Source organism: Alligator sinensis, unplaced genomic scaffold (assembly GCF_000455745.1).
Source record: "Alligator sinensis unplaced genomic scaffold, ASM45574v1 scaffold1357_1, whole genome shotgun sequence".
NCBI classification, from domain to species: domain Eukaryota; kingdom Metazoa; phylum Chordata; order Crocodylia; family Alligatoridae; genus Alligator; species Alligator sinensis.
The window spans coordinates 171,432-179,548 of NW_005843146.1; the positions used below are offsets into that span (position 1 = coordinate 171,432).

At 55.7% G+C, this 8,117-nt stretch overlaps 1 protein-coding gene across 1 annotated transcript in view; it reads left to right on the forward strand.

Moving 5' to 3' along the window:
* LOC102381365 (NACHT, LRR and PYD domains-containing protein 3-like) overlaps positions 1–6,562 on the forward strand; it is a 66,740-nt gene extending 60,178 nt beyond the window's left edge. Inside the window, 2 exon segments of the mRNA XM_025194007.1 lie at positions 4,878–5,051; positions 6,390–6,562. Of these exon segments, the coding sequence (XP_025049792.1) occupies positions 4,878–5,051; positions 6,390–6,513 (298 nt within the window). The 3' untranslated portion in view covers positions 6,514–6,562.
* The last annotated feature ends 1,555 nt before the right edge of the window (positions 6,563–8,117 follow it).

An 8,117-nucleotide genomic window follows, 5' to 3' on the forward strand; every position in this document is an offset into this window, starting at 1 on the left:
GGAGCTGGAAGCCCCGCGCCAGCGCGAGAAGGAGCAGCTAGAATTGAAAAGGCTGGAGCTCGAGGCCCAGCGTGAGAGGGAACAGCGGGAAGAGAGGAGGATGGAGAGGGAAGCCCAGTTGGAGGCACAAAAGATAGAGCACGAGCAGAAAAAGCTCGATGCTCAGCTCCGTCTGCAGACCAACGGGGGAAACGCGAACCCTCCGCAAGCGTCTGGGGAACAGCCCAAACTAGATGTCTCCGCCTTCGCTCGCTACCGAGAGGGAGACGATCCTGCGGTGTTCCTAAGCAACTTCGAAAGACAAGCCCAGCGGTGCAAGGTGCCGGAGGAAAAGATCATGCTGTACCTGTCTGCGCTGGTAGAAGGTGACATGGCGGGTGTCCTGAACAGCCTGCCCTCAGATGCAGCTGATGACTATAATGCCTTCAAAGCTGCTGTGTCTAAAAGGTTCCAGTTAGGACCAGAGTATTTCCGGAAAAAATTCCGGAATACGCGCCCACAACCCGGAAAGTCATTCACTGATTACGTGGCCCTGTTAGACGACACATACATTAAATGGTTAGCCGAAGCCAAGGTTGACACTTTAGATAAGTCACGCCAGCTCCTGGTGCTGGAACAATTCTATTTTTGCTGTCCGAGAGAAGTTAAGACCCTAGTCAGGGACAGGGACCCCAAAGATGTTTACGAGGCCACTGAAATTGCAGACCGACTGTTGCTAAACCGTGAGAGGCCCCCCTACTCTGGGAAGGAGCAAAAAGGGTTCCAAAGAGGGGGGAAGGGAGGCCCAGGTCAAAAAGGGGAAAGAGGGCCACCTCCTGCCGAGCGCAAGGCGGCCCCAGATTCGGACAGACCACCCAATTCAGAAAAGAGGGGGTGCTATAACTGTGGGGAGCAGGGCCACATCAAGCCCAACTGCCCAAAGCTAAACCCTAAACCCAGGCCCGTCAAGCGTGCAACAGCCGTGAGCAGTGAGGAGGAGGGCCGGAGCCACTCTGAGGACAGTGCCTGTTGCTACAGGATCACAAACTCAGAGGAGGTGATGGCCCCCCACCGGACCATGATCACGGTGAAGGAAAGGACCCTGGTGGGGGAACTGGACTCGGGGGCCTGTGTGACACTCATTAATTCCAACCTGGTCTCGCCTGCAGACATAATCCCGGGGAAGACCCTCACTATTCAAGGAGTGGGGCCCACACCCCTGAAGGTACCGGTATTCCAGGCCCCCGTCGTGTGGAACGACTGTGCTACGTACCTGGAAATGGGGGTACTGGAAGGGGCTCCGGTCCCCATCCTGGTGGGATGGGATCTTATAGAGCAGGAAGCCCAGCTCCGGAGGTGGGAACAGGCCCAAGAGTCAAAGCCCCGCACTGTTCATGCGGTGACTCGCCTGCAGAGCAGGAAGGCTAAAGAAGGGGGGTTAGAAAATCCCCAGGAGAAAGCCACACCATTGGCCGCAGGGGAAGGGACCCCTGCAGACGGCGATTGCACCCTGGTCCCGGAGGCAACTAGTGACCCTGAGGGTGGGTTAAGTGACAGTCCCGGGGAGGTGTTTACTCCGTCGGTGGCAGAGGGAGGGGAGACAAGCAGGGAGGAGACCCAGGAAGTCCCTGAGGGTGAGTGTGCACTCCCTGCAGGAGCACCTGAGCTCCCTGCTGATTGCCTAGCTGGGCAAGAGGAGTTCAAGCGGGAGGTTCGGGAGGACCCCAGCTTGGAGGGACTCCGGCAGATGGCTCAGGAGCAAGAGACTGAGTTCACTCCGGACAAGAGGGAACAGGTGGTCTGGGATAAGGGGCTTCTCTATCGGTTGTGGGTGCCGAAGAACCATGCCGAGACCTGGGAGCCCCAGCGCCAGCTCATAGTACCCCGAAAATACAGACAGCAATTGCTTGCCATGGCTCACGATCTACCGTGTGCTGGTCACATGGGCAGGGAACGGACACGCCAGCGGTTGCAGGTGAACTTTTTTTGGCCCAGAATTGCCCAGAATGTGACGGACTACTGCAAATCCTGCGAAACAGGCCAGCGGACGGGCAAAAGTGGGGACAAGAGAAGGGCTCCCCTGCAGCCCCTCCCGATCATCGACCAAGCCTTCCCCAGAGTGGCAGTGGACATTGTGGGACCGCTGAAGCATAGGACTTGTAGAGGAAAGAAATACATACTAACTCTAGTGGATTACGCAACGCGGTACCCGGAGGCAGTTGCCTTGACCTCCATCGAGGCACCCGTGGTTGCTGACGCCCTCATCAAGGTCTTCTGCCAGCTGGGTTTTCCCTCCGAGATCCTGACGGACCGGGGTGGGAACTTCATGGCGGAGATAATGGAGTGCCTGTGGGACTGCTGTGGGGTGCAACACCTTAAGACCACAGCCTACCACCCTCAGACAAACGGGCTGGTGGAAAGGTTCAACGGGACATTGAAAGGTATGCTAAAGGCCTATGTGGACTCCAACCCCAATGACTGGGATGAGAAACTGCCACAGTTGCTCTTTGCCTACCGGGAGGTGCCCCAGGAGTCCACTGGGTTCTCGCCCTTCGAGCTGATGTTCGGGAGGCGAGTGCGAGGTCCTCTCGATTTGGTGGCAGTGGCAGCGAGGAGTGGAGTAGTGAGCGGCAACTGCCCGTAGACTCCACCAACAGTGTCGTGGTGCTTTTTTGCAGGGGTTGCACAGCCATGCTCAGGGGGAGCATGTGCACCTGCGTGCTCCCCCTACACATTGCCAATGGATAAAAGAGTTGTTTGAGAAAGCCATCACCACCACAGATATCTGCAGTGAAGCCCAATGTGGCGTCTTCATGCAGGTGAGTACAAGGAGAGCAAGGCGATGTGGCACAGAGCACTGGGGTTACTTATACTCAGGGATGTGGGTTTTCTGTTCCCTGTGGAAAACCACAAAAAATCACAGATTTCCCCCTTTGAAGGAGACATGCCTGGGTTTTCCCCTTCAAAGTGGGAAACCACAGGTTTCCCTTTGCAGGCTGACAGAGTTCCAGCCTGCAATAAGCTGCTTGGGGCTGGAGGGAGCAGCAGAAGGATGACTGGAGGCAGGGCTGGGGAAATAAAAGGGGAAAAGAAACAGGGCAAGGGGTGCCTTGTGCATTTGCACCCACGCACACACGACTGGCAATACAACAGGCAGGGTGGTGGGAGCAGCCCCAGCAGCTGCATGCAGACAAATCTATGGGGCAGGTGTGTGGGGGTGGGGGTGTTGGAGGACCAGGGCTTGGGGACTGACGCTGCTACATTGTTGGGGGGGAGGCAGGGACAACTCTTGTGAGCCCAGACCAGCCCTGCACCATCAGTGGGCCTCCCAATGGCATAGGGGCGGTCTAGATATGCTAGAGCTTGCTGCATGGCCTCGATGGCACAAGGCCCATCTGGGACATCAAGGTCCAAGCTCCGATGAGTCTGGACCATTCCTGCATCTGAGGCAAAGAACAAGCTGTGGAAAGCTCCACACACCCCCTGCCCCACACACATTGGCAACACATTGGAGGAGCATGGGGGCCCCTCCAGATTTCTTTGCTGACAGTGGGACACAGGGCACAGGACTGCAGCCGGGCCAGACCTGCACCAGGCAGAAGCCACCTCCACGGTCTGGTGGGTGGGACCCAGTGCAGGAGTGAGGAGCAGGGTGGGGAGATTTGGTGCTCCCAACACTGTCAGAAGCCCTGTGCCTGCCACACCACCATGGCCACCAAGGTGAGATGCCCCCTGCCCACCTGGAAGCAGTGCGGGTAGTGCTGTTGGCACAGAGTTATGCCCCTTCACTGTGGTGGCAACATGGAGTTGTGCCATCCCCAGTGCCAGCACTTATGCATTGCCTGTGTCCACACACTACTGCCCTGAGCACCAGCCCCTGCCCCACACAGCCACTTGGTGCAGGGGGAGAGCTGCTACTGGGAGACAGTGAGATGGGGGCAGGAAGGTGTTGTCAGGTGGCAGTGAGGGGCACTGGCCATGGTAGCGGGGCTGTGGTTTGGGTGTGAGGGGCAATGGCATGGGCAGGGGCTTGTCAGGGCTGTTCAGCACCACAAAGGAGTAGAGAGGACAGCTGCAGTTGTTTCCATGTTCTGGTGCTGGGGTGGGAACTGCTGCTGGACAGGAGCAAGTGGGGGTAGGCAGGGGACACAGCCCCTGCCTACCCCCACTTGCTCCTGCCCGGCAGCAGTCAGGAGTCAGGGGTGCAGGTCAGGAGTGCAGGTCAGGAGCGAGGGGCATGGGCAATGCTGTGGGGGCTGCAGCTTGGGAGTGAGGGGCACCAGCATATCAGAGCTGCTCAGCACAACAAAACAGCAGGGGAGAAGGGGGGGCAGTCACAGCTGGACCTGCTTCCTGGTGAGCTAAGGGGGCAGGTGGAGTTCTGATTTTCTAAGATTATAAAGCAAGATCAAACTCCAAAATCTCTAGGTATTTAGAATGTATTTCATTGTAATAACTAAGGCATTGGTAGGCTTCCAAGCTGCATTAGAATTGTACATATAGCAATAAAACATTGTTTTCAACTGTTACCTATATGCATAGTGGCATTTCATTTTAATCATGGAAAAACATGGATTTGGGAGATTTTCATCAGAGAATCTGGGATTTTTATCAGAAAGTTTTGGGCTTTTTATCAGAGAAAACCAGGATCCCTGCCAATAACATTTGTGTTTTAAAACAGCAACAGGGCTATGGAGCAGGCTGTGCAACCAGGCTCACATAGTCCATGCCCTCTCAGGGTCTTGATTTTCCCCAGTCTCCTATGGGTCTTTCTTGGTTTGTCATTGGGCAAGGCCTGAAACATGGACCAGGTCTAGGACAGGACTTTCTGCCTGTCAGAGGATCTGCACTGGCCTTATTCATGCCCTGATCTCTCTCCTCTGTGCTTCTCTGTGCAGGTTGCAGTGGTGCGGTCTCACAGACACCTGCTGTGAGGATCTCGCCGCTGCTCTCAGCACCAGCCCCAGCCTGACAGAGCTGGACCTGACTGATAACAATGGTCTGGGGGATGGCGGCGTGCGGCTGCTGTGCGAGGGCCTGAGACAGCCCAGCTGCAAGTTGCAGACACTGGGGTAAGAAGCATGCAGCTTCCTCTGGGAGCTCACTAGGGTCTCTGGGGAAATGTTCAACATGGCAAGGTGTCTTCTTCCTAATATTTAGGATAGTGGAATAGATAGGCTGACCACAGACACCTGGGTCTGTGACTCTGGCTCTCTGTTGGGTAGGGTGAACATACCATTTTTAGAAAAATTGACCAAAATGGTAAGGAAATCTGGGGTGGGGGCACCCCCCATGCCTGCTCTCTCACACACATAAAGGACACATACACACACACACGTAGACATGCGTGTGCCTCTGCACCTTACTCCCCACATGGACACACGTACATGCACAGAAACAGCCCCAACCCCATGGCCCCCAGGAGCCCTGATGGTGGAGTGGGGCAGGGTGGGACAGCGTGGGGACCTATGCCCAGCCTCCATCCCCATCATGGAGAGGCTGGACCCAGCTGGGAGTAACCCCTTTACCGTGCCCTCTGGGCTCTGCCAGCCCTTCTGTCCTCATTGGCTGGGAGCAGCAGGAAGCACTGGTTTCTCCTTGGTCAAGAGGTGGATCCTGGGGGAGGGCAGAAAGTGGGACTTCTGCCCCATTGTCCGTGCTGATTGGCCATGGAGGGGGCTGGTGGGCAGAGGGACTGAGACATCCCAGCTGCAAGTCCCAGACACCGAGGTAAGGAGCATTCAGCCTCCTCTGGGCACTCATTAGACTCTGTATGGAAAACATTCAACAAGGGGAGATGTCTTCGTCCTAGTGTTTGGGCCAGTGGAATAGGTCGGCTGACCACAGCTGCCTATGTCTGTGTCTCTGGGTCTCTTTTGGGTATGGTGACCATACAGGTTTTGGTGAAATCTGGGATGCGGTTAAGGAAATCCAGGATGGGGTGCACTATGCGTGCACACAGGCACACATGCACGCACGCACAAAAAGACACACATACATACACACCTCTCCTATGCTTCTGCACGCATGCACATACCCACACACAGACCCGTGGTTCTGCACCTCCCTCCCTGCATGGATGTACATGGAAGCACGCACAGAGCCCCAACCCTGTGGCTTCCAGGACCCCCAATGGTGGAGTGGGGTGGGTTGGGACGCTACAGAAGCCCACAGCTGGTTTCCATTCCCCACACACAGCGGCTGGATCTGGACGGGAGTGGCCTCTTTGTGATGCCCCCTGGGCTTCGCCAGCTCATGGGGCGTGGGTACACAGTGCCTCCTCCCCACCACTAGAAGCTGCCTGGGTTTGCCAGTGGTGTGCTTTGTCCCAGGGTCCATGGCTTCTACACGGAGTTACTGACAGAGAGAATTCATGTTTTATTCTTTTTTCTTTTCTTTTCAACCCAAAGGTTGACCCTTCCCAAACTAAATGCAGAAACAAAGCAAGAGCTGGAGGCTGTGAAAGGAGTGAAGCCTGGTCTGGTCATAGAGCAATTGGAAAAGGACCATTTCCTCAAAGATAAAGATTGGTAGGAAATCATCCTGCACAGGCTGCCCTGCCAGTAGCTGGCGGGGCAGGGGGGGGGCTACCGTCATTGCCAGGGACGCCAGCAGCAATGCACAGCCTGTGTGGTAGGATTTGGGTGAAGATGGTCAGGACCAATCTCCTGTGGGTGGGAGAGACTCATGAGAAGGAGCTAGGTTTGTGCCATGACAAAACCAAGTCCCCCACAATCTGACCTTGTGGGGCACTTGGTTTAGGGGTGGGGGAGGGGAGAGAGCAGCAGGGCTGAAGGGCTCAGGCCCTGGGGACAGGGAGCTGTGGGCTCCTGAGGGGTCTGGGTACCAGTTTCTTTCTGCTTCTGTGGGTGGAGAAGAGGGCCCCAAAGCTGCTCTTTGGAGCCTGTGGGGATTTCCCAGTCTGTTATGTAGCTGTCCCTGGAACTGGCATATCCCCAGGGTGTTTGCAGTGTCACGTGCTTCCACAGCCGCAGAGCTGGGGTTTTCTGTCACTGTCCCCAGCATTGCATTTCCCTGCTGTATGTCTGTGTCCATTTTATTGGAGTCCAATAAAGATCCTGCATCCAGAAACTGCCTTGCACTTTGGGGGTCTCATCCTTGCTGCAGTCTGTGCTGCTTTCTAAGATTTTCCCCATTCCCAAGACAAAAGGGAGTCTTCAGTGATGTTCCCAAGGAAATTTTCCATGGTCCTAGTTTCTGATCCATTGTGGTCGTGTGTGTGCAGACAAAGTGACAGTTCAGACAGCCAGAAGATGACCGAGTCCTTCCTTCTCTGGATCCTCAGGGCCTTTTCAGACAGACAGTGTTGGGGGCAAGAAGGGGCCATGAGTATGCAGCATGGGGGAGCAGGGCGGTGAGTGGGAGGGAAGCCAAGGGAAATGAAGGGCCAGGCCAGCCCTCAGCACGATGGTCAGGGTGTGAGGCTCTGCGTGAAGAGTTGGGAGCCCTGGGCCCAGCACTGCTCTGGCACAAACTTCCTCTGTGACCCTCTGGCTAATTGCCCAGGCTCTATGTCCTGCAGTTCCCACCTAGAGAATGAAGATGACGGCACTTCCCTGCCCCCAGGGGAACTGGGCAGACAAAGACACAAGCACTTGGTGCCAGATCCAGAGCAGGCAACCGAGGCCGCATCCTCCAGCAACAGGAAATCTCTCAGCACCAGCTCTTTCACTCTGGTTTATGCTCTAAACCTGGCAATGTTGAACAAGCCTCCGTCTAGTCTGGTTTGAAGATAAATGCCCTCACTGCTGTCCCATCATTGTTGCTGATTGTGGGTCCCAGCCCCAGGACTATCTGGGTGCCTTGATCGCCACTGGTGGGATCCAGCAGCTGGGACGACTCCCTCTCCTGGGCTTGGCTCCCCTGCTCCCTTGGCTGGCTGTCAGCAGGAGAAACCCGGCTCACTGGAGCAACTCCTGAAGCGTGCGGGAGGCAGACCAGAGTTAGCATCATCATGGGATTGCTCAGCACATGTTCTAACTTTTGCCACAAGGTGGTAATACGTACTGTGATGTAAATAAAACATGTGCTGAGCGTGTTGGTGCATGCTACTCTTAGTCTATACGAAGTGCTGAGGAATGGTGAGCCGAGTTAATGTTAGAAAGAGCTTGGAGCAG